This window comes from Copadichromis virginalis, linkage group LG17, assembly GCF_057382275.1.
Source record: "Copadichromis virginalis isolate Kocher_CV1m ecotype Utaka linkage group LG17, C_Virginalis_male_GT1.1, whole genome shotgun sequence".
In the NCBI taxonomy this organism is placed as follows: Eukaryota; Metazoa; Chordata; class Actinopteri; order Cichliformes; family Cichlidae; genus Copadichromis; species Copadichromis virginalis.
The window spans coordinates 5,054,295-5,080,676 of NC_140634.1; the positions used below are offsets into that span (position 1 = coordinate 5,054,295).

General features: G+C 42.8%; 1 protein-coding gene across 2 annotated transcripts in view; it reads right to left on the bottom strand.

Annotated features, from left to right (window-relative positions):
- Window positions 1–26,036, bottom strand: part of gas2l3 (growth arrest-specific 2 like 3) — a 27,048-nt gene extending 1,012 nt beyond the window's left edge. The window contains exons 1-9 of one of the 2 annotated variants that reach the window (XM_085436956.1): window positions 25,848–26,036; window positions 13,127–13,182; window positions 6,241–6,418; window positions 5,202–5,320; window positions 4,795–4,936; window positions 3,789–3,852; window positions 3,561–3,702; window positions 1,617–1,721; window positions 1–1,299 (exon numbers count right to left, since the gene is read on the bottom strand). The exon at window positions 1–1,299 is cut by the window's left edge and continues 1,012 nt beyond it. In XM_085436956.1, coding sequence (XP_085293082.1) covers window positions 1–1,299; window positions 1,617–1,721; window positions 3,561–3,702; window positions 3,789–3,852; window positions 4,795–4,936; window positions 5,202–5,320; window positions 6,241–6,418; window positions 13,127–13,150 — 2,073 coding nt within the window. In that variant the 5' untranslated portion in view covers window positions 13,151–13,182; window positions 25,848–26,036. Of the gene's footprint in view, window positions 1,300–1,616; window positions 1,722–3,560; window positions 3,703–3,788; window positions 3,853–4,794; window positions 4,937–5,201; window positions 5,321–6,240; window positions 6,419–13,126; window positions 13,183–15,387; window positions 15,585–25,847 lie in introns of those variants that run through there. The other variant, XM_085436955.1, reaches the window with a different exon arrangement.
- Window positions 26,037–26,382: the final 346 nt, after the last annotated feature.

Genomic DNA, 26,382 nt, shown 5'->3' on the forward strand with positions numbered 1-26,382 from the left:
TTTCAGTTGTGGGACCTTCTTCCTGATGCTGGGCTCTGTTTTAACAGCTCTGATGTTGGGGCAGGAGTTTTGCGGTGCCCGGGCGGGTTCCGGTTTTAGAGTCGGCTTGATGGCGTTAGTTGCGGCTGCTTGTTTTCGCCCTGCCCTCTGAGCTGTGACTGCCGTTTTCTGATTGGCTTTGTTGGAAGCAGAAGGGCCCGAGTTGCCCCCTGGGACCCGCCCGGGGGAGTCGGCAGTACTGCGTGAGGGGGTGGCGGCTGTTTTGTTGACGGCCAGTCCCTTAGTTTTGACTGTGGCCTCATTGCTTTTTGGCAGCGAGCAGGCAGGTTTAGCCGGTGCTGGAGAGGCTGTCCGTGAGCAGGGGGTGGGTGTGCGGGACTGTGAAGGGGTCGTTGCTGCTGATCTGGGAGTTGGAGTTGCAGCTCTTGAGGCCGTCTTCGCTCGCTTCACTGCCTCGAGACGGAGGCGCGAAGCAGAGGAGCCGGGACAACGTTGTGCTAGACGAGAGCGCTGGCTGGCGCCCAACGGAGGGCGGGTGTCTTTAGAGGTAGCTGACTGTACTGGTGCAGTGATAGGGCGCAGCACTGGGACCAAGGTGGGAGAGGTGCTGGGGCTGGAGGGTTTGGGACATTTGGAGGACGGCTCAGGGCAGACGGGGCTTCTGGGCTGAGAGGAGGCACAGCGAGGTGGTGGTCTGAGCTTTAATTTGGAGGTGGAGCTTGGATCCACAGCAGCAGGTGATGGAGCTGCGGCAGAAGTCAGAGCTCTACCCTGACACCCAGGGCTAGGAGACTGCCTGGAAGTGCTACCCACAGGCGTGTGGGGCTTAGAGGAGTAACCTTTGGAGGTCACAGGCAGAGGAAGCTGGGTAGGCTTCCTGGGGAAGGACCCAGTCATCTGGATGTTCTTCTTAGGCGCACACACTGAACCCTTCCTGGGCATTATGGGTGTGCAGGCTGGAGAGGCGTTGTAGGACTGACACGTCTGACCTACGGCGGACACAGACGCTGGCTTACAGGCTTGAGTCGAAGAGGAGGAAGAGGTAGAACAGGAAGAAGATGAAGAGGAGGATGAAGGTGACATGAGATCAGTGACAGCAGCGAGCGGGTCCATATCAGGAGGAGGAGCTGAACTCCCATGATGACCCCCGAGGCCTGGGGGGCCTTTTTGGAAGGCCAGGATCTTCTGCTCCAGAGTGGTGAACTGCAGTACCCGCAGCGGGTCGTATTTCAGCAGGAAACCTCGGAGGGTGTCCCAGCCGCCACCGACGCGCACCATCACATGTTTGCCATGAAGCATCTGAGGACACAAAGCAGAAGAAGGGCTGCTGTAAAAATTCACTCATTTTCAGTTTGGACAGTCCAACACCAACAAGTCCTTCAGTAACTGCAGACACACAGATGTAGTTTGGCTCTTTGGACAGCGGCGTTTTTATAATGTCATCACATCCAGCCACAATTGGTTAATGAGCTTACATGTTGAGTTACAGTTAAAGCCGCTGCGACTGCCAGGGGATGCACACATTGGCAACAGCCACCGTGCATACTTGCTAAAATGAGTAGTCTTTGGCTGTTTTTCATTTGCCCACCTCAACTGCAGTGTGCGTTCATACTAACCCGAATGAAGATGGTCTTATCTCCGAGTCTGTAGCGTCCCTCAGACAGGTACTCGATGGACACTCTGTTAGAGCAGTTGCAGGGTGGGTTGTCCATGTCATGCTCCTAAATGAGAAAGGGAAAGACACAGTAAAAGGCAATTAGAAAGCTAAATTAAAAGTTTGCCTGGCAGCGATGCTGCATTCCCAACGTAATGGATATCAGCAAGGATTTAAATGGGATCTACAGAGCTCATTTACTACTCCATAGATCTTATATTGATCCTGCATGCAGCACTTTGGGTTTATCCATCTCTAAAGTAGAAATTCTCAAACGGTAAGGCGCAACGATTTAGAGTGGCGCAAACATTTTTTTTAGATTCTGAAGTGATCCAGAAAATAGCTGCACCTCATTGGCTGCCCCTCTTCTGGCTCAGTATTTTTATGACCCATCTCATCACCATGACTGAGATAATCAAATAACGCCAAACTGATGTCAGCTCAGCACAAGAGCTGAAAAAGTAGCTGCAGACCAATTATTCAGAGCTGCCTCTACCTGAGCCCACACACTCATAATGCAAAACACTGGTGATCTTTAATAATGGGGAAAAAAAAAAAAAAACCCCAGCACAACAGGTCCCCTTTAATGTAGGGTGACCAACTGTCCTCTTTTCCCCAGACATGTCCGCTGTTCGCGTTCTGTCCGGGGGGATTTTTGAGATTGATGAAAATGTCCGGGTTTTCTATGCGCCTACAGAGGACCCATATGTGTGACATCATCCAACAAGTAATTGTTCGGGCTCACAGATGCGCACCTGATGATGTTTAAAAGATGCCAAAGCGCAAGTGCAGCTTTTCAGAAGAACTGCAAAAGAAATTTCCCTCGTACCGTCCCAGTAATTTTTCTTACACAGACGAGACTTATTTCTGTACCATTATTTACTTCCAGAGGTTTTTAAGCTATTTTTTTTTGCACTTGTTGACTTGTAAAAGCCTATATGATGTTTATTTCACCATTCATTAACCGCACAGAGAAGGCATCGTTTAAATAGGTTACATTTTCAAACTATTTTTATTAAAGTTCTTCGTGACTAGGTCAAGTGTCTTTTTTTTTTTTTTTTTTTTTTTTTTAAATAAAAATATGGTCACCCTACTTTAATGACCTCACGTTTGCTTAAGCGAGCAGTAATCCATCCAATAACTACACCTTCTGTGTCACTGAAGTCCAGCACGTCGACTTTATGTTAAAATTTCTCTAAAGATGAGACCAATGACCGGGTGATGAAGGCACCTGTCAGGCAGCACAGGTTACAAGGAGCTGATTGTTGCTGCTCAAATGTAATGGGCAGACTCAGCTGGTAATAGACACACTGGGATTGTGGATGCTTTTATCCAAAGTGCCTTCCACTTCAACGAGTGCAGTTTATTTTTAGCACAGCCATCTCCTCTGGGAATAAAACTATCAACTGTGACGGTGTTGGTGCATCATTTTACCCAGTGAACCACACAGAGGGCTGAACCCTCCTAACACCACCCTCAGTCTCCATCAGTGAGGCAGAGTGAGATGGACCACTTCCACCCACTGCGAGTACATATGTACGACGGCCCACATGTGTAGCCTGGAGGTCACGTGTCATTTGCCGTCACACGTGACCTCGAGTGGCGACAGAGCATCACATGGTGGGCTCTGATGAGTCATGCACCCTCTGGGGTGCCGATGGCCGTCTGGCGCCATCTTGGCTCAGCATCAATGCAGTTGCACACGTACCACATGTTCAGCAGCCTCACGCCAATGTGTGCTTTAAATTCCCAAACATCTCCTCTCTACGCGACCTATCAGGATCGTAATCCAGACGACACGTGCTCCGAACACAGCGACGTCGCTAAAGGAAGCCACAGATTTTGCCTCAAGGTGAAAAAAACCTCATATCGTGTTTGTTTCAGTTTGTTTCATCACTGAACTCACCCCGGGTTGGTAGAGGCCGCCATGCTGGCAACACACGCTGAAGGTTTTGACCGCCGGAGGCGGCTCCTCTGTCAAGAGCAGAGTCTCCTCCATTTCGATCTCCTTCTCCAGCTTCACCAGCACAGGAGGCTCCACGCCGTAGCTGAGACGCACAGAGATTACAGTGGAAATTCAATCTTAAACCATTTCTAATCCCTCTAAAAGTGCCTTCGGTGTTTAAAGACTTACTTTGAGATGATGCGACCGATCTCCAGCAGACAGAGGCAAACCTGTCGAGGCTCCTTGTGCAGCACTGAGGTGGAAAACAAAGCAGATTAGTTACAACAACAGCTGACGCTCCTGCTCCCTTTGGATGGGGCGAAGCAGACAGAACAGGAGCGACAAAGTGAATTCACGTGTTGAACTCCAAAAGGTGACGCGACGAGAGCAACATTAAAGTTAATTATTCCCCGAGGAGACGATGAGGGATTCGGCGAGCATAACTACAGTCACTCGAGGGCACTAACAAAAACATTTATCTACATGTACACATGCTGTGCTCCAAATCGCCCCAATCCAGTTTGCTGGGGAGCCTTTCATTTGTAATGAAGTGATCTCCCATAGAGAGTACTCAGAGTGATTGCTCTCCTCAACAGATCCTATTAAACCATTAAGAAGTACAGCTTAAAGAGCAGACTCAACTTACAGCCCGGATCTAGTCCTTTTCATCCCATTAGCATGCTGAACATGAAGCCCAACATTGGAAGTTGAGGATAATTACATATGGTATAGCAGTTAGTACAAATCTACAAACCTCAAAACACTGAGGTGAAAAAGGAAAGCGTGCAGGAAAGCGCAAACCTTTTTCTAAGGTTTTTAATCCAAAAGCAGGAGTCAGCTGATAGAAAACATGTTGTGTGTTCACATAGTTGCATCTAAATGACCTGGATTAAAAGATTTTTATCAACTAAGATTACATTTGTCCTGTGCCAAAGTTTGAGACTGAGAACAAAGCTTAAAGTTTAATAACTGAAGAATTTTAATGAGTTACTTTGTGTTCTTACGGTAAGTCAACAGCCCAGAATCTGGCCCAAGTGCAAGTCAGATGGCGGTCAGAGTTCAAGCTGCAGTGCACGAGCTTGTATAAAGATATCTTACTTAAAAGGTAACAAGCACACGGCTACAAACAGGACTCCACCACAGAAAGCAAGCAGCTTGTTGTTGGTTTGTGCTGCAGTGTGTTGTAGGTCTTTACCGAGGCCTTCCGACTCAAACAAGCAGGTCTCCTCCACACCGATGTGTCGGCACCAGGCCAGGAAGTTGGCGGTGTTGTCGCGAGCAAAGAAGGAGCCTGGAGAGGCATCCCGCTTGCATGCTACCTTCCTTGTAGGAAACAGCTGTCATGGGGGATAGAAAGTAAACCTTTATCGTCACGAACCATGACATCGAGGCGATTTATGTCAAACCACAGAAAATACACAGAAATCCAGCAGTCAATAGGCTGAATATAATCTGGTCAAATTCTATTAAAACGTGTCCCAAACACACGGCACAAAGGACTGTATGTCCAGGAAATTCATTTAGTTTCATCATACTGGGCGTTCATAGGTCTTCCCAAACATTCCTTATGTGAGAGCAGGAAAGCTGAGCCGCGTGACTCACCTTGCTAAGCGCAGAGGGGCAGCTCTCAGCGATCTTAGTCTGCAGCACACCGATAAGCTTGCAGAGCTTCACACCATTATTCAGGTCCTCCATGAAAACCTCGGCTCTCACCTCCTCTCCTGGAAAAGAGAGGAGTTTATTATATTTTCTAAATTACAGAATAATCTCTACTCACAGTAACCGAGCTCAATGCTAAAACAGCCTACCTTACCTGGTTTTTTCCAGTTCTTTGAAAAGATCACATTCACACAACAAAAGCCTTTTGTTGTCCTTTTGTTTAAACAGATACCACACTGAAAGACTTCAGCTTTTCAGCAAGAGCCTACTGAAGGAATTCTAGCGTTCCCACGACTCTTTATTGTTAAAAATCACCGCTCTAGGCAACTCTACAAAGGCTACCAAGGGAACAAAATCCACGATACCGTCCCGCAAAGTGAGAACGATTGCTCTGCAAAAGTTTATTTTCCAACAACAACAGTGAGCCCCCGAGGCCTGGAACTTTACCCACCGTTTGCCACCTGCTTCTGCAACGTCCAGCCTCTCAGGATTGATGATCAATGGTCAAACAGTTTAAAACAAATCTTATAATGTGGGTCTTTGTAGTCATGGTACCAATAATTTACATTTAGTGTCAGCACCTGCCCACATTCCTCATGAGAAAACTCAAAGTCTGCCTCTGAAAACACAAACGTATTCAGCAACAACAATAGAGTTACCAGTCAGCTTTGATTTCCTCCTATATTCTAAAAGAGACAATAGATGTCAGTAGAATAGCACACACGGACAAAATGAAAGATTTGGTTCCACTGTGGTTTCAGTGGTTTGCCATGAGCTGGTTGGGAATAGCGGCATTCAAATCCAATTACATGGGAAACCCGTGTCAATAGCGCTTCAGTACTTTCCTAGCCTGGAGGTGGAAACTGTTCACATGCAACCGTCAGCTGTTAATTCCCAAACGCACAGGTTTGGACACAGGAACGGTTTTATAATAGACCTGGAAACGTTTAAGAAAAAGTGATGCAGAACAGCTGATGCTTACCCAGCATGCCAGTGAGCCATATGGCCAAGTCCTCCTGCATGGGCACCAGCGTGGCCTCGTGCCGCACCGCCAACCACTGGTCATACTGGAAGACATTTGTGAGGCCGGGGCCGTGCCGCTGCACTAATGGGCTGCGAGGGCTCAGTGAGGGGGCGTCAAACTTCTCCCCAAACCACACCTGGAAACAAAGAATCGCACATGTAGGAAAAACAATTAAATAAAATCAAGAACACAAATTACTGTTTTAACCTCCTAGGACCTGGCGTCCACATATGTGGACATTTTTGGTTATTTAGACCCAGATACTCAATTTTGCTCTACAGGGGCCTGATATCCACTTACGAGGACACTATACTACCACTGTTCTATCGAAATAAAATAAAAAAATAAAAATCTGGTAATTCTTTGTTTTTACATTCATCGGGCCCCAATCAGCCCAAATATCAAAGAGAAATTAAAAATGCATGCCGTGGAAGAGTTCGGGTCTTAGGAGGTTAAATGCTGCCAACTGTCTTGGATGTCAGGGCTTGGTTTGTGCTTTGACACAAACTAAACTATCGAGTCTTGGAAAGGCACACACCGTCAATACAAGTCATGTCCAATCAGCTGAATGCAACACAAGTGGACTTCAGAGGAACAGCAGAGCAGAGTTTGTCCTGCTTGAAAGCAGGTAAGCTACCTGTTCTCCGACTCTTTTACTTCCTTTACCTCCAGGCTTTTGTTGTTCAGACAAATGCACAGAAAATATCATCTTTTCCATGAGGAGCTGTGTTATAAGTCTGAGCATGCCTCAGTCAGCACACAGTCTGTGAAAACACCAAGTCCACAGACTTTTTTTTAAAAGACACTGAAAAATGACTAAAGATTAGGAATCATTCCACGACTGGCTCTCTGCAACATTATGATAGCCTACCTACCCATTCAGCCCAGCACTGAGAGAATGAGGGGAATTTATGGGAGCCATCCATGCAGAGAGGACGTGTCAGGGATGCCGTCACAGCACACTTCACTTCTGTGAACACACACTCCACACAACATGCTCTAACAGATCCACTGAAGCTCAGCCTGTTTTTAAACCTTCCATCATCAGTTTGTGTGTTTCAGTTTTACTTTAATTGAGATCATGTCTAACTAAAAGCCATTATTCACTTTATCATTTTTTTTTTCCTGACAGACCTAAAAACAAATAAATACATGTTTTGCCTGGAGTGAGCTGCTGACCCCAGCTCGAGACAGTGATGTCTCATCATGTTCATATCTTCTGTCACACACACACACTCCCTTTCCATTCTCCCTCACTTTTTTAGTCATTGGTTTAAGTCACTAAATCTGATTTAAAAATAAAGTAGAGAAAGAAAATACTCCTGAGACAACATCTGATGGGGTTGCAAAGTCATCTGTGTATAGCATTAACCTTGATTGTCAGAGTATTAGCAATGTGGTCACGTAAAAGACAAAGCTAAAGCTTCTTCTCCCCGAGTGTGTGTGGTCTGTATGGTGTGTGATGCAAGTGCACAAACTAGTTACCCCATTTTGTTCTTAAGTTTTTGATTGTTTACAGGCAGCCGGCCATGTAATCTAGAAACCAGCAGCAGATGTGCACCGTGACAGCTTGTCCAGACATTACATAACTCACTTCAGGATGACACCCCCACCGCCTCCTACCCTGTATGCTGACATCTGTCTAGGATACAGTCTTTAATCTTTGCATCCATCTCATACCATTGAGCAAAAAGGGGACACGGAGTCCACTGTGCTTAAAACAAACCGCAGTCTTGTTGAGGCCTTGAATGAATTGCATTCGCTCAGCAAACGCTAATTCACAAACAGGAAACCTTCTGGGCAGCGGAACAGAGAGAGACTGTTATACAGTAATGGGCCTGTACTGATACTTTGAGCTATCCCAGACACTGTTCAGGATACTGTATGTGCAAGCTTTGAGTAGTCTTGTAAACAATGAAGCACTGAATTAGGGATATTGAGTCTTTGGCAAGATGCATCTATCTTTATAGTAAATAAAACTACATTAAAAAAGGGAATTTCAAGGAACTGGGGGCATGATTGTCCCTCATTTTAGGTTATAAGAGATTAAGAACTTATTAGGACTGTGTGAACTTTGTCTTTAACCTTCAATGTCAATATGCAGTCTTATAATGAGGATTCCAGAGAGAAAAGTGGGGGAAAAACAAAAAACAAAAACACACTCTTCCTATACAGTTTAACTGCAAAAAAAACAACACACAATCATGCTGTGTGCCCTCCATTTTTGCAAATCACATTTTGACTTTGAGGTTCTGCTCCGGTGATTTAATACGGCACAGCCATTAAGCTGGGGGATTCTCAAGAGGAAAGCTCATGAAAGCAGCAGAGGGCCAGAATTTCTGACTTTTAAACCAGTAAGGGTCAAAATTCACGACCATCATAGCCTATGTTTCCCATACATCTCAAACATCCAACTTGAATCCTGTTTGTAGAGTGAGAGGTTTCAATCACACCTGATCTCACAGTGTTAGACGAGTCATAAAGTTGGGTTCAACAGTGCCAGCTCATACAAGCTGATGGCTCAGCTGATGAACTTCCATGCATCAATTAAATTAGATGATACAATGATGCTATATGAGGTGCTATTTGAGGCTTTAGCCTACATACAAGCCGCTTTGCAACCCACCTCCAAAACAGGACCTCTTTTCTTGTTATTTCTAACTTAACGATCATCACATTTCTTTTTGCTGAAAGCTGATGTGCTCTGTGTTGGGGTCCCTGCCTGCAGCTTTCCAATGTCTGCACTTTGAAGAGCTTTAAGAGCCAAAACAGACTCGTACAGGTAGACCTGAATGAGGGTAGATGTAAATAATCCTTTGGTGATAGTGGATCTGTCTGAACTGAGATAAAGCCCCATGTGCGTCCATGTCATATCACCTTTGACCCCAAAGTGTTGAGGAGCTTAAAAACACGGGAAAGTGGCAAAACGCCCGATGTTCAGAACAGTCCCGCTGTCTCAAGGTTGTCTCACTTCAAAAGACACCGATTACGCAACAGCTCAGAAGCTTAACCTGCCCACGGTGTTCTCTACAGTCACAACAACGCATGTTATTTTTTGCAACATGCAGCGTAGTGCAACTTTGGATTATCCCCAGTGGTCAGGCAGCAATTCTAATCGGCACAGCACCTTTTACGTCACTTCTCAAACTAGTACTTGCACCTGACTGTATGTAGGCTCAGTGAACATTCAGGTTTTAAAGCTTAATGAAGGAGAGTATAGGGGCATTCAACATTGACCCCTCCCCAAACAACCCTTCTCTGTTTACTCATTAGGTACAGGATTGTGTATTGGTAATCCAAAAAAAAAAAAAAAAAAAAAAGGGGGCTTTATGCCTGTATGTTGCCAATTACTTGAATTACTAGTTTCTGATGCTCTTACCTTAAGCCACTTACACCAAGGGCAATTAAATTCCCTCAAACAATAGCAAATAGTAAGAAGGTCAAAGGGGAACACTGAGATACATCTATACATCTCTCTCCATCTAGTAATATCTTGATGTGTTCTCTTTAACTAATCCTGAGGGTGGTAAAAGAAGTTGACCCCTGATTAAACCATTGGTGGTTTGACCTCCAAGTGTCCTCGGGCAAAATGCTAAATACCAAGTTGCTCCCAATGGCAGCAGTGTGTGAATGGGTGAATAAGAGTCTTTATGGAGTGTTCTGAGCACACCGAGCTAGGAAAGAGTCACGTGAATGCAAAACATTTTTTTAATCTTTATTTCAATGACTCATGCAAAAGACGTCCATTGAAAACAAGAATTTATCAAGTTAAATGTTGTGTAGCTCAACCGGATCTGAAGGATAATTTCCCAATGTAAGAGTTTTCCTTACTTCCCATGGCCTGACTGACCTTTAAACCCATTAGGATTATAACAAACCCACAGCAGATTGGTTTGGCTAGGCTAAGCTAGCAAAGTCACTCTGTTCTTTTCAGAATGATATGAGCTTTCTGATTGGTCGAGTTTATAGGTGACCATTATCATCTTAAAGTTTTTCCTGTCTGTTATGTCTGTTTAGTGGTTGTAGTCATTTCTGCTAATCCATTTTCTGTTTTAGCAACAACCAGCATATTGAGCATTTGGCAGTTAAGGAATTTGATATTCCCCCCAGGAGGTGGTGGAGACCAAAGCAGAGCTGAAAGTGACTGTGGTCATTACAAATTCAAGCTAATGTTGCTGCCCCCCCCCCCTTGCTACTTTTGTTCTCAGTGCACACCCAAAAATAAATAAATCCATACATCCATATGTGCGCGTGCGTACATACACTGTCTATGTCTACAGATATCTCAGTTTCTCACTTGTGTTCTCACGTGATAGGAAAGTTCTGCTAAAAGCCCATCTAATTTTATCTTGGTGTGATTTTTAACCCACAGCTACTATCACAAGAGGTTTCAGGGGCAACAAAGCCTCAGACATTACATATGATAATCGCTGCATTTGTACTGACGCTATTATAGATGAACGCATATGCTGCTTAGACTTCCATGAGTGAATAACATCTTCAGCATGAGTGAGCAGAGCAGTCAGTGTGTGACCGATTATTGAATGTGATGGTGCTCTACATGGGCAGTGAAGCTCTGAGTCGAGCTGTGGAAGTCGCTGCAGTGTTACAGTCTGCATCATCACTACAATCTGATACGGATCAATAACCTCACAGGGTGACTGATTGATATTTGGAAAATAAAACCCACTAAATACCCTTCTTCTCCATCTACGTTGGTCTGTTTGGTCTGCTCTGTGGCACTGAAGAAGCTTGAGATTAGGGATGGGTACCGGTGTCCGGTGCCATGATGGCACCGGTTCTGACATAAACGGTAGTAACCAGACCGAAAAGCAGCGCACATTTCGGTGCTTTATTTCGGTGCTTTTTTTTCCTGAGCTGTGATACACTTCTAGCCAATCATTTTACGTTTCCGAGGATAGTAGGCGGGGCCAGGTACGTACGTTCTGTTAGAGCAGAGCTACAGATTAAAAATGCCCAAGGCAAAGCGGTCAAAAGTCTGGCTGTACTTCACAGCAAAATATGCAAACTCCGCAGCCTGCAACAAGTGCTTTAAGCTGATACTGTGATACTGTCAAAGGAGGTAACACCAAGAATCCGATTAAACAGCTGGCGACACATAGCGTTTTTTTAAAAGCCGAGAAATGCGCCGTATTTGATAGCTTGCTGCGAGACCTCACACCGTGCACGTCGGGTGGGTTGCCAGTTATCGGACCCGGAGCAACATCCCCCAAAAACCCGAAGAATAGAGTCCTGGCCCCTAGCCCTGCCAGTGTAGCAGAAATGATGACGGATGATGATGCAGCAGCAGCCGTTCTTCTCTGCGTGAGTAGCTTCATGTTGTTCGTGTGTAATTTACGTTGAGTAGGCTAACCACGTTATTACATTAATGCATGTAAGGTGAACTAGCAAACATCATCATAGCTACATGCGGCTGTCTTCTTGTTTGATGGCAGATACTCCCTTCACCCTGCCAAAAAGGCTAAAATGACCAAAGAAAAAGTGGAAAACAGTTAAACATGAGAGGGTTTAAGTTTGTGGTTTTTCCATTGTTTAAGCACTGCTTCCAGCCAAGAGTGATGCCATATATGCCACATAGCTGCAGAAAAGGCTAACATTGTTATCTTTTTACAAAAAAAAAAAAAAAAAAAAAAAAAAAACAAAAAACAAAAAAAACAAAAACAAAAAAACAGCTGAACATGAGAGGTTTTTGGACAAAGTCTGTGTTCTCCATTCTTTAAGCACCGGTTCGAGCACCGTTTAAGCACCGGCACCGTTTCAAAAGTACCGATTTGGCACCGGTATCAGATAAAACCTAAACGATACCCATCCCTACTTGAGATGCTGCTAAAGGTCTGATAATCCAAATTAAAAGTTATAAAGAAGGACCTTCCTTCCACATGTGAACAGCCGATGCATTTTTTGGGCAAGCAAAATCTTTTCCTTTATACTCTCATTTACCCAGCTTGTTTTTTACATTCCAAATTTCACTGAGATTATAGTTTGGTGCTACCAAACCATTATTTGGGGAAAACAAAAGAAAACTTAAAAAGAGACGGTGCTACATAAACTACAAAGGAAACTGAATATTATCTGGCGCAGGCAAACTTTCTAAGTAACGTAAACTTTTCTTAATCTGCAGCATCCAACCACAGTTCATCGACAGCTCCCAAAAGCCTCATCAACACATTGGCATCAGCCAGAGAGCTTTCCTGCCACATGTTATCCACATAGCACTGAGATACATATTTTGCATATCTTCAGTCCAAGACAGGCAGCGAGAGCCAGGACTTTCCAGACCAGAGAAAAGCAAGTGACAAATTTGTAATATGATACATGTGTTGTTTTGGTTTTTGGGATGGGTAACACTTCGTTGCTGGGAGGGGTAGAGAGAGGGGGAAAGAAAAACAAAACAAACACATATATATATAAAACCATTGTGCATTCCACCCACTTCCCCCTTAAAAATGTGCGGGGAAACTCCTCAGGGTCTGAGCAGTGGAACGTCAGACATGCATAACAAAAACAAGATGGCATGCTGCAACACAGGTGGGCTCACCACAGTTGTTGAGTGGAAAGACAGATGTCTGCACTTCTTTAATTTGAACACCACAATGTGCAGTATGTGGGAACTTCTTCCCTCAGCATAGCACTGAGGCTCTGACTGGCCCAAAGGGGGCGCTACGATAAGGACTCAAAATCAAGTTAGCACTACAGCATGTGCTAAAATATATAGTGGCTGTACAAGCCCAGAATGAGGACAGCACTGGTTTAAACTGAAATTAAACATCCATGTGTTTGTGAGCTTCATGTATATCAGACTTGAGATGGGGGATGAGCCTACCTGGATGCCAGCCTGGACAGCCATTACTTTGATCCTAGATGATTCCCCTTTTCATTCTGTAGAAACATGAAGGAAAAGAAAAGAAAAACACAGGTCTCAGACTAAATGAAGTTACAACAGTGCAAAACGTAACAGCAAATGCTAATAAGGACAATGTGTTTAAACATCTTGTGTTGTCTTTGCACCATTTTCAATTTAATAAAAATCCTTGTGCTGTTTTTATTTACCTTTTACATAAAGAATGCGAACAAGAAATTCCAGAGAGCTGCATCTGCGTTCCTGAAAACTGCTAATCAAGATGCACAGGGTATCTGATTAAAAGCTACCTAAGGGAGTTTTAAAGGAACAGTTCACCAACTCCTGCATAAACACATCATGTTGATGCATTTAATATGGATCTGGAGGTGATTAGCTGACTTTAGTGCAGCATGAAAAGACATGCTTTTTAGGCGTTTCTTTTGAAACAGCAGTGGGAGTGGTATCCACTTAAGAGTCTTGAGACCTTGGTGTTGCTGGACAGCAAAGAGAAATGCTGCACAAGTATGAGGTGGATGACTAACCGGCTTCTCTCTAAAAACTGGTTCCACCATGAAACTCATTCTGAGAACATATGGCGTTCTGTATTCGTACAGAGGGGGAAAATGTTCTTCATTTATCCAACTTTGAGGGTTTAAAAAAAAAAAAAAAAAAATTGCACTAATATTCAGAGCAGGGTAAAATCCAGGTAATCTAATATTATTTATACAGCACATTTCACTACATGTAAGCTGTGTGTGCCAACAAGACCTGCAAGTTAGACAGCCACTCACTGTTGCTAAACCTGCTTAATGATGAGCCTAAAATTAACAATGTAATAAATCTCAGTTTCCCCAAACACCAAAGTGACATCTTTGCATCCATTAATATGATGAACATAAAATACAGCTGGAAAAGGTTTGGCATGTCATTTTTATGAATGATGCAAAAAATTAATCAATTGACTAGTTGTTTAATCAGTACTTTGGCAAACCCCCATACAGCAAAAGCTAGGTGAGGATAAAATGACAAATTATGTATTAGCTGGAAGAATTTACACAGTTGGTAATTTAGCTAGGTTAAAATCAAGTGAAGTATTGCCAATACTACGGCTTCATGTGTATGACAACATCATTACAAACTTTATCCAAAGTGGAAATGGCAATGTAGCCAATCATAAGCTGCTTTGTCTTGCTGGTGAGTCAAAAAAATAAATAAATAAATCAGTTTAAGAGTAGATAATGTGTGCTGTTAGCAATCAGGACTTTGACATTTCAGTGACTGTACAAAAAAATAAATCAATACAAATAATGAAGGTGCAGCACTATAATCAATAAATTTTGCTTATTGGCCAACCCTACACTGGAACATGCGGACTCTGGAGTCAAGGCAGAGCCCTATGAGAACAGTGACTTCTAAGCTCCATTTGGACACATGTTGATTATTTCATAAAGTCCATTCCACGTGGCTCTTCTCCCAAACTTAATTTTCATAGCTTTCCTTCATCTCTCAGTCACAGAGGGCCTGTTTTATTAACGAATTAGACAGGAAAGCCAAATGTGACTGTGCTGAGTTAAATAACAGAAGGAAGTTAAAGATATAAACAGCAAACAACCTTCTGCGTTAAAAAGGAGGTCCATGCTGTTTTTGCAGGACATGCAATGAGTTTAGGGGGAATCAAACTTTCTCACAAAGGGAGTGATGGAGTGCTGCTCTGCATTTTTCCCCACACAGGATGTGAGGGATTACCCTGACCCTCCAATGTCCCCGAGGGCGTGTATGTTTGACAAAGAAAGACAGTGGGTGGGGTGAGAAAGCAATCCCAAGCATGGAGATCCTAATAACACTGACAATTTGGTCAACGCAGCTGAGGCAATAGTCTGTCAACACCAACCCCTACATTCTCCTTGGACACACAAACCTCAGCTGATATCCACCACAAAATGGAAAGTGAAATGGGTTTGTGAAACTTCTACACTGCAGGATTTCACTGTTCTGGTGTTTTCCACTGATGTTGTCATAAACAGATTGATAAAACTGACATAAAAAAGATACATTCCTGCAGCTTTACATAAAAATACCGCTACAACTGACACTGAAATGATTCGTTCATCAGAAGCCAGCCCGACAGTACTGTGCACAGTCATCCAATACCACAACTGCAGCCCAGCAGAGATGAAATGCAAGTCAGCGACCAAGGACAGGTCAGGGTGGACTAGAAAGGATGACAACACGAGACAACTTACCTGAGAACAACAAACATTTCAGACAGTCAGGGAAGATGCTGCAACAAGCAACTCTGATCAACGTCCAAAACATCCTCAATGACGAGCCGAAAACCCTGCGATGTGTCCGTGCAGAGCGGCTCCAACGTCTCTGCTTCCACGAGTTAGCGGGGAGGGAAAAGCAGTGAGAGAATGACGAGGGAGGGTGGGACGAGAGATGGATGGGAGGAGGTGCAAAGGGAGAGCCCTGACTAATCAAGTGGCTATGCTTCACTAAGCCCTGACCACCCCCTTGCTTCCTCCCCCCAACAATCCTGTCACGGTGGGACCCCTCTCACAAAGCATCCATTGTTTTGTTAGCTTGCCACTCTCCCACCCCCCCCCCCCCCCCCCCACACACACACACACACACACACACACACACACACACACACCTCAAAACCAGTAACCAAATGAGGAACTCTCCAATCAGGGTGCCTAACCCTAACCCCCCCAGGCTTGTCCCACCAGAGCATCCACACAATCTTCCAAGCCAGTACCCAGCAGAGTGTTTGAGGATGGAGGCAGGCCAACAGTAAGAACCTCTCCAGTTGTTAAGCCGCAGGTGCAAAGGAAAATGACATTAGCATCCATGTGGAAAGGGCTTCAAGAAAACTGCCTCAAAGAGTAAACTTCAAGGCGGCAAAAGCAGAACACATGACATCATCGGATCAGATGCCCAGATGTTGGTCTGACACAGTTGTTTCAAGTAGCTTCAAGTAGACAATCAAACCCAGATTGTTGACTTGCCACAGCATCTGTAGATTGTCTAATTCTCTGCAAGATATCACAACATTCTCCGAGTAATTCCTGGTGTTGCTCAAGATCAAACAACATTTTTTTTTTAAGATTTGAGATAAAGTTCAGGGGAATGTGTGTGACTGTTGCAGTATGGGTATTGGCAATAACTGACAGATTAGGTCAGAGACCGAGCACTGAGAAGCATGATTTGTTACATCTACGTCGAGCTTAAGAGGATTTCAGTGAAGTCTTTTAAAGCACGCTTTGGACATAACCTCAGGGCTACAAAGCAAAATACCCAGAGGCAGTGGAAAAACATGGCGACATTTAGAGTTCTAAAGATCCAGAATGGCTCTGCTTCTTTTCGGCATACATGCATTCGTGACGGGTCACGCTCAACAACACTGGACAAAGGGCAAATCTTTGGCTCTGGACTCCAGTTGTGTGCATCTGGGGCTCCAGCAGAGCCTGAGAGCACGATTTCCTATAGAGACCAAAGGCACCCACACACAGTCAAATGTCAAGCACAGAGGAGGGCGAGAGCTGAAGTCAAAAAATGGGGAGGCGAAGACAAAGCACGTTTCACTATGGTGAACTTTGGTGTGGCACACTGGAAAGGGCAGTGTTTAACTCTATGACACTGAGAACTACCACGCACATTCCTCCAAGGTCGTCTGAGGGAAGAAAAAAAAAAGGGCCCAGTCTGTTCCCCTCTAAACCACGTTTCCATGTAATTTAGTGCATTTGCTACAGCGCACTTATCATTGGGGTAAAGCTTAAGGGTAGGAATGATTTGGCATAGCAGAGATAACTGGTTGGGATCAGGGTAAGGTTGAGATCAATTTTATCAATCTCAGACTAATTCAGGCTGGTGATAATGTCCCATTCACATTTAGATAAGAGGAAAACATCAGGGAACATCAGCACTCTTCAATCCATATGGAATGCGTCTTCATCAACTTACAGCTCTTGTCGACAGGATTTTTTTTTTCTTTTTCTTCAATATCCTGGCTCTTAAAAATCAAGAGCCATCAAGCGGTGCGGGTTCGTAGCTTAGCAAAGTTGTACTAAATACAACCAGAATTCATACATAGGGATGGGTACCGGTATCCGGTGCCATGATGGCACCGGTTCTGACATAAACTGTAGTAACCAGACCGAAAAGCAGCGCACATTTTGGTGCTTTTTTTTTTTTCCCTGAGCTGTAATACACTTTTAATTCTAGCCAATCATTTTACGTTTCCGAGGATAGTAGGCGGGGCCAGGTACGTACGTTCTTTTAGAGCAGAGCTACAGATTAAAAATGCCCAAGGCAAAGCGGTCAAAAGTCTGGCTGTACTTCACAGCAAAATATGCAAACTCCGCAGCCTGCAACAAGTGCTTTAAGGTGATACTGTGCAAAGGAGGTAACTTCTCGAATCTGAGGAAACACCTGGCGACGCATAGAGTTTTTTTTAAAAAGCTGAGAAATGCGCCGTATTTGATAGCTTGCTGTGAGACCTCACACCGAGCACATCTACTGCGGGTGGGTTGCCTGTTATGCAACATCCCCCAAAAACCCGAAGAGGAGAGTCCTGGCCCCTAGCCCTGCCAGTGTAGCAGAAATGATGAGGATGATGATGATGATGCAGCAGCAGCCGTTCTTCTCTGCGTGAGTAGCTTAATGTTGTTCGTGTGTAATTTACGTTGAGTAGGCTAACCACGTTATTACATTAATGCATGTAAGGTGAACTAGCAAACCTCATCATAGCTACATGCGGCTGTCCTCTTGTTTGATGGCAGATACTCCCTTCACCCTGGCCAAAAAGGCAAAAATGACCAAAGAAAAAGTGGAAAACAGTTAAACATGAGAGGGTTTAAGTTTGTGGTTTTTCCATTGTTTAAGCACTGCTTCCAGCCAAGAGTGATACCATATATGCCCCATAGCTGCAGAAAAGGCTAACATTGTTATCTTTTTACACAAAAAAAAAAAAATAAAAAATAAAAAAAAAAAAACAAACATAAACAAAAACAGCTGAACATGAGGTTTTTGGACCAATTTTGTGTTCTCCGTTCTTTAAGCACCGGTACCGTTTCAAAAGTACCGGTTTGGCACCGGTATTGGATGAAACCTAAACAATACCCATCCCTATTCATACATAAGGTACACGGGATTATAAGGGGCACTGTCGATTTTTAGAAAAATCAAAGGATTGATTTTAAGTGTGCCATATTTAAAAAAAAAAAAAAAACAAAAAAAAAAAAAAACAACATGGTAATAACGACGGCCCGCTAGCATGCTCTACCAAAAATAGTGCTTTGTTGTGTATCTGACAGACGAAAGCTAAACCAGTTCCACACCACTGAAGTTGCAGCATTTTTACAAACCAATTCTGGCTCATCCGTTTCATTCAACAATCCGCTTTCGCCCTTCTCATTCTCCGTTCCTGCCATGTGCGTATAAAAACAAAGGCACTGCTCATGCGCGTTTTACCCACATCGCGATATTTCATTTTCTTATCGTTGCCCAACATTATACCAGTATTACCATGAACGGTATGATATGGCCCAGCCTTAGCTATGAGTAAGAAACACTTTGTTACAGGTTTTACTCCCTTGGTGTAGAAAGAAGCCCCTTTCAAGATGGTCCATCTACATGACCACTGCAGTCTTCAGTGTGTATGCAGTTTCAGATAATGCGTAATACTCAGACTTTAATAGGACTTAAAGGAAATATTCCTAGCTGGAGCTTCCCTGCAGCGTAACTCAACATAGATGCTGTGTGCACATTTTGTTGAGGGTGGGGATGAGGCATCTGTCCGCATGTTACCAACACAGATCGCCTCTCTCCAGTCGTAGCCAGTAATCATTTAAGAGGATCAACGCTATTCCAGACAGCAGAGCGCCTCCACGACGCTCCGTCACCACAACACACACAGCACGTGGCGCACACATGCTGCCTGCAGCGCTCCAGCGATTCATGCGCTCACCCGTGCATAAGTGCAAAACAGAAATGAGAGCAGATTACGTAATGAGTTAAAAGTAGAATGTTTCGGGAGGTGATGTCCTTTTGATTTTCCACTAGATGACACTGTGTACGTGTTGGTGGGTGGGGGGTGGAAATGGAGTAAACATGGGTAAAGATACAGGAAAAGTTAGCCATGTGAACTCCAAAAGTCCTCGAGGGATCTCTTGAGATGTAGAAGAACTCATGTCTCATTAGTGCATGACTTAAGTCCATCAGTATTAAAAAAAAAAAAATAAATAAATAAATAAATAAATAAATAAATAAATAAAAATAATAATAATAATAATAATAATAATAATAATAATAATGTGTTATGGATGCCACATACCTTCTTTTCTCCAACGTGCTAACATATCTAATCAGGACGTCAGCATGGACATCCATAGAGATTGACTGAAGCGGACCAATACCAGTAATACCAATCATACAAGCCAGTTTGTTTCTATGACATTCAGGCCTTCTATAAATTAGAAATCTACAAGGATTCTGCTGGACATCCTTTTAGTTAAGATGTTTTTAATGTGAAAGCAATGGCCTGGTTAATGTAATACCACCAGCAGAGAAAATAGATGAGTAATATCCCAGTCCTTTTTACCCACAGTGTGACGTGGCTGTGGGCCAGTGAACCCTCTGCTGCCTTGCCTTCCTGCAGTCCAAAGAAGTTCTGCTGGACCCGACTAACCCCAAGAGAATACCAACTCCTCCCCTATTAAACTCTTTCCTGCTGAGCCCTTTGTGTCTGGACTTAATTACTCTGTCGAAGGAGCATTTCATTTGGAGCCTGGTCTCCCTCCTTTTCATTACAGATGGGGCCCAACTGCACTGTGTTCAGAAGGAAATTCATTCAGTTGAGGAGAATGAAAAAGTAAATATACTTCAATAGTCTGTGAGTTAACTAAGCCCTGCATCTTTAATTAAACTATTCTGTCTAAAGCCACCACCACCCCTGGCCTGCACAGGCTTGCTAATCGTGGTTTTCCACAGTAAAAAGACTCGTTCCCTTTCAATCATTTCTTGGACTTGACTCCTTTGTCCTCATTGGAGCAGCCTTTCCTTAGAGGCGAGTCAGTGGGAGCAAAGCCCATCTTAAAGGCTCAAATGAGTGGGAGCCACCTGCCAATCCATTTTGATTTGTTGATGCTAATCCATGGCTCAATACATGTTACCAGGTCAACTGTAGGATTTCAAAACCCCTTTCTGCTGACTCAGGATCAGGCTTTTTACCCAGCTTTCCACAACCTTGACCGCTGAAGAAAATTATTGAAGCCAAGTCTAGGTCAATAAAAAGGAATACCACAAATAAAATCATCCTAGGAGTCAAACTTTTCCACAAAATATATAATCAGTCATGCATTTATCCAAAACACACCAAGTTCAGTTATTCAAAAAGATCTCATATTTATGAAAAGCCTTTCCGACGTCCACATCATTATTTAGTACATTGTGTAAAATACCACCACTAGGGATCGGTAGATTGCAGACTGCAGTATGAATTCTGTTCTCTTATTGCTCCCAATTCAAGTGCACAGTCCTACCTACAGTGGCCGCTGTAGGACAAACAACTCTGTTCATCTGTAGTGAGCTTTAAGCTTTTAACAGCTACTAAAAAAAAAAAAAAAAAAAAAAAAAAAAAAAAAAAAAAAAATTAAATATTTCTTGGTCAAGACTCCGATTTGACCAAAATGCAACAAGCCCCTTCTCTAACCAAGTTCTACACCAGCTGCAAAGCTTCAAACATCAGTTCAAACAGACATTTTCCCCCAATTTCACAGTTGACTTTGTTTTGTTTTGTTTTTTTTAATTAAGTTCCTGTGTGACATCAGCCGTCAGTTGGCTGCGTCAATCACCAGTGTTTGACAAGGCAAGGTAACACTTAAAATGCACCACACTTGGCAAGATCCCTACTCTGAGCTGTGTCTGCTGACCTCACGTGTACACCAACTACACTGACCTCTTCAATTCAACCACAGTTGAAGAATAGAGCCAAACAGATTTATTAGTGAATGCGAGAACAAGCACAACACCATGAGTTCATTGAATTAATAGTGACCTGGGATGTGACGTTGTGTACTGAAAGTTAAACCTGGAAGGAAAAAGTTGCAGAAATGTGGCCAGACTCAGACTATGCTTTTCCACTGTAAACATGTTAGTTAATCATTTTCCTTACTGATAATATGAAAAAAATCAGGCACACGGACATTATCTTTTGCCATGTCCGACATCTGTCAATAATCACACACAGAGCCTCAGTGTTGCTATGCTACAGGTCTTATCAGGGTCAGTTCAGATAAGTCCCTATAGCCCAAAACATCCATCTTGGCCATTATCAATTCTTCACAGAGTCAGGCCAGAGAGATGTAAAAGGTCGAGTGGTTGTTGAGCTCAGCCTTATTAGCCACATTTTTGTTCAGTAACAAATCAGTTTAAGAGGGCATGAAACTTTTAAAATCTGGGGCACCTTTAACACAATGAGCCTCACTGGTGCCAAGATGAGGTGGAAGGACTGATCAGGAGGGGAAAAACCCCCCCAAAAGCAGCAGCTACAGCATCTGAATGCAAGATGATTTGCCTACAACACATTTACTTTTATAGTGTATTTAAATGTTTATACATTAAAACAAAAAGTTTATTTACAGCTGAATCAGTCAGCTGATCCTTTATTCATTTCATTAAAAAAAACAAACAAAAAAAAAACAAAAAAAAAAACGAACTAGTCAAATGAGCTTAACTCAACTGTGAAATCGTGAAATGATTGAGTTCAGCTAGTTCGAGTGCTGACTGAATGTTCCAGATTTCTATAGTATGTACACAGTTTTAACCAAAAAAAAAACAAAAACAAAACACAAATCTAAAGTTCCCTCTCAGATAAATCATAAACATGCACCTTTTCAAAGTCTGTGTTCCCTACAGTTATATTATATAAGCCTGCCCACTGGGTCACCAGCCCCGACACTCCTACTGCCCGTCCCAAGCCAGATAACTCACACCAAGTTACATTTTTAGGTGAGCCCCAAATGGCGCAACTGAAACAAGACAATTTTTGTTATCTGAAAAAAAAAAAAAAAAAAAAAAAAGACTTACTAACAAATGATCATCCTTGTTCAGACAGTTCACATGCTAGAAAGCAGTAATACCGGCGGGCCCTGCGTTTAATCAGAGCGTGCAGCAGGCGTAGCAAAAGTTCACATTGAGCTACGCTGCACCCACTGAAGCTGCAAGAGGCTTAAAGAAGGGGCGGCTGATTACTACCAATTGCAAACAAAGTAATTGGGAATTAAATATTTTTAGAGAGAGGCAGGTTACAAACAGTATTATTTAATAATTCCTCAACCGAGGACCAAGTAGTTGTAGATTTTAATAGATCTGAAGACAATCATCAATGGAGTTCTTCTTGCAGACACTAATGGTTTAACTGCTGCTCCAGCTGATCCCACCACCATTCCAATTACTGCACAACTGAACGACTCTGGATATTAAACACCACCTATGAATAATGCATGCATGTCAGCTGCGCTCTGCACCATTTACAGACCTCCACCTATCAAGCATCAGCATCCCTTACTTTTTTTGGTTTTTTGTTTTTTTTTAAATTCACACACAAGACAAAGCAGGCCTTAATGAGTTAAACATGCTGTGGGCACATATGGGCTGAGATGCTGCATGTGTGGACACAATAGAGATGGTAATGAAATCTTGGATTAGCCCTCATTTATTTAGGATATAGCTTACAGGAAGGGGATGAGGGGCTTCAGGGAGCCTTGGCAGGTCCAAAACATGAGGCCTGATGCCAAAGATCAAGCAGATGGTGATTATGAAGATAGCTGGAAATGAGGTTGCTGCTCATGTGTGCACTCAATTATCAAGAGCAGGCCAACGACAGCCATGTCTGAAACAAAGTGAGCCACTGTATTGTTGTCAATCTGGAGACAGATTACAGTCTAGATGAGAGCACAGTGCCATGGGAATCAAATTTAATAAAAAAAAAAAAAAAAGAAAAAAGTAGTCAACAAGTTCAACAAAACCAGCCTATAAGGTGTAAATACAACAAAATAAAACCAGTACCGGTACCAAAAAGGGAAGATTCATTCATAACACACGGGAAAAGCTCCAGGGAAACGGAGTTAATGATAAAAACAATTTAAAAAAAATAAATAAATTGTTTTTATTGTTTAAAACCAATAAAAACCCTGAAAACCATAAATTTCACACCTGAGCCTCAACTCTTACGGTCCGGTACCAAACGACTCACGGACCGGTTGGGGACCTCTGTTCTAGAGGACTTCAAAAACCAGCCATTTAATTGTGGATTACCGGTAGCAATTTTTCAGCAAAGAAACCTGTGAACACACCACTCATATACGTATTTTCAAACATTTGAATATTTACACATTTATCAAACATAAATCAACATTAGAAATTATCTGGATTTGTGTTTGAGACCACCTTGCAAACAAATGTAGTCATCAGTCTCCTTTTTGCTTCCTTTTGGTCTCCTCCAGCAGAGTATACCAGAGCTTAGATTATGGTAGGGGTGGGGCATAATCACATTTTCCATAATAATGATAAACACAGATATGAATTTTTATGAGATAGAAAAGTGTTCCATTTCATTATCAGTGACACCGTGCATTTATGTTTTCTTAGCACACCCAGCTACAAGATAAGCCCAGGAACGTCTGACAGCGAGAGCTACAGGTCAGCCTCGGATGGTGTGGACTTGTCACAACCTAAAAAAGAACCAAAAAAACAAACAAACAAAAAAAAAAAAAAAAAAAAACCCAAACTCAGCATTAGCGCTGGTATAAGAATATGGTAAGCCGAACCATAATAACGATGTGATTAATGGTAAGCCTAATGGTAATGCCCCCAATGATTGTGAAAAAAACAAAATTGAAATAAAACTATTACTTTTTTCCCCCTTCATTAACGTGGTGCACCAATGACGACAACTATACAGACTTCAGCTAACAAGAACAGTAATGGTTTCAACAAGTCCAACAAGGAGCAAAAAAATAGAAGCCCTTTGTTTGTTTGTTTTAAACAAGCACTACATTAACAGTTGGATTGCGTGGCTCAACTTTCAGATGCTGGATAAAGTCCAGCCTGATAACAGGATTTCATCTGGGCATCTAAGAATAGCAGCAGTGTGAATAGAGCTAAACATGGCACAACAAGTACATTAACCTGATCACTGATGCTAATCCTAATGATCGAAGTCACTTTCTAAACGGACTGTGCAGGTCAAACCAGCGGCATGTTCACACCCAGCAATTATGGTGAGATTAACAGATATGATGTACTATATAGGATCTGTCTATAAAATGCTAAAATATTCATTTTCTTTTTTGTTATTGAGGCTGACGAGCTAAAGGCAGCAGGGGAAAAAAGTCTTCTTGTTGTGAGACAAAAACAAACAACCATGAACTGATTGCCAGCACCTATGGCGCAATGTGTGAATGGTCCTTCCCTTTTGTTACACTCTTTGCAGGAAGCACCTGCGGGTCTTTTACTTCATCCCTCTTCCTCCAGCAGGAAAGGAGGATTGTCAAGGACCCGAGACTTCATGTAAAAGTACTCCCTCTTCACTGTGTGGGCACAGCGGGCGCTCTTTGATGCAAAAACAGCTGCATGAGAGCCGCTAATCTAACCTACTCTTTATATTACTCTACTGTCAACAAACATAATGCTGTGCGATACTGCAAATGTTGGTATCGATCCAATATAAAATAAATACAGGGCCAGGTTCACCAAATTCTGCACACATTTTTGGATCAACGTCTTATGTCTAAACGTGCTATAGGCTAAAAATAAAACAGAACTTACAGTTAACACAAAAAGTTCAGACATTTTACATAACGTATGTTTGAAGTGTATTTTTGCATTTCCAAAAAATATATTTTAAAGATATGTAATTATGTAAGACAAGTCAGCTGGCTACATACTGAATTAGAGGACAGAAACAAAGTATCGATCCTATCAAGCTAGTATCGATACCAACACCGGTGTTGATATCGATCCACCCTCCTCTACAAACACATCATCGCCTTCAGCCTCTACCCCTGCAACACCTCGACACACAGTCTCCTAGGTTAGATATGTACTAGTAAACTGCTAATCCTCTTAACTATTTATTCCCACCCTAAATTTGGCCTTGCTCCATAACGGGAGGCGTCGCCACACACACCGCAGCAGCACGCACAGACCTGTCAAGAGGAATCTTTACAGTTCAAGGATGCGAAATGGTTTGCAAAGTGCCTCAAAACATAATTACAGTCTGTATGAAGAGAAAAGCAACTGTCCCACAGAACAGTTAACTACGATAATAATAATAATAATAATAAAAATAGGCAACCAACTTTTAAAAGCAAACTTGACCTGTGCTTCAAAAACAGAGTTTTCTCTAAAAACAACAACAAAAAAACCAAAACAAAATAGACACAGTCAGGAACACGTCTGAATATTTTTATTTTAATTCAGAGACCTATTAAAATCCGTATATAATTCAGTTTATATTCTCTGGTTCTGGAAAAATAACGGCGCTTTAGTCGGAACCGTGTTAGCACAGTCCACGAGGCTCCCTCAAAGATTTTCGGGAGGACCCGCAGACAACCTCTGCACAGGCGAAAACTTTCAGATACATTTTCCTTCTTTTATTTATTTCCTGTGACAAAGAAAGTAACAGTTTCAGACTTACCAGCGGCTGAGCAGGAAGCAGACTCTTGACGAAAAACTTCTACTCCTTGTGGAAATGTTGACTTGTGTGACTCCTCGCCACTAATTTTCTCCAGAGTCGCCACTGCTGCTGGATATTTGTGGGCAGCGCTGTTCGAACCAGCCAATCAGAGCGTTCGCTCTGCTGGGGGCGGAGCCTCAGCCTCACCTGAGGGTCATTTTACTGAAATCCATTCATAGAAAGAAAAAACATGGGAAAAGTGCATAACTCAGCGGTGAAGGCGTTCCAGTAGGAGTTTTCTTTGAAACAACCAATGACTGAAATGAACTATAGGCTCAAACATTCACCTTTTCTTCTTCTGTGTTTTTGTTGTTTTTGTTTCTTGGTCATGTTGTATTAAAGAGTGCAACAATTCTCTCTGGAATTAAATGGGCAAGCATTTGTGTAGTTATAATTAGTTAAAGTTATAAAAATATACTGAACATAAGCATATATAGTATTCTACAATCCAATTTTTTATACCGTTAGGGGATTTTGAGGGCTCCGGCCCATTTTT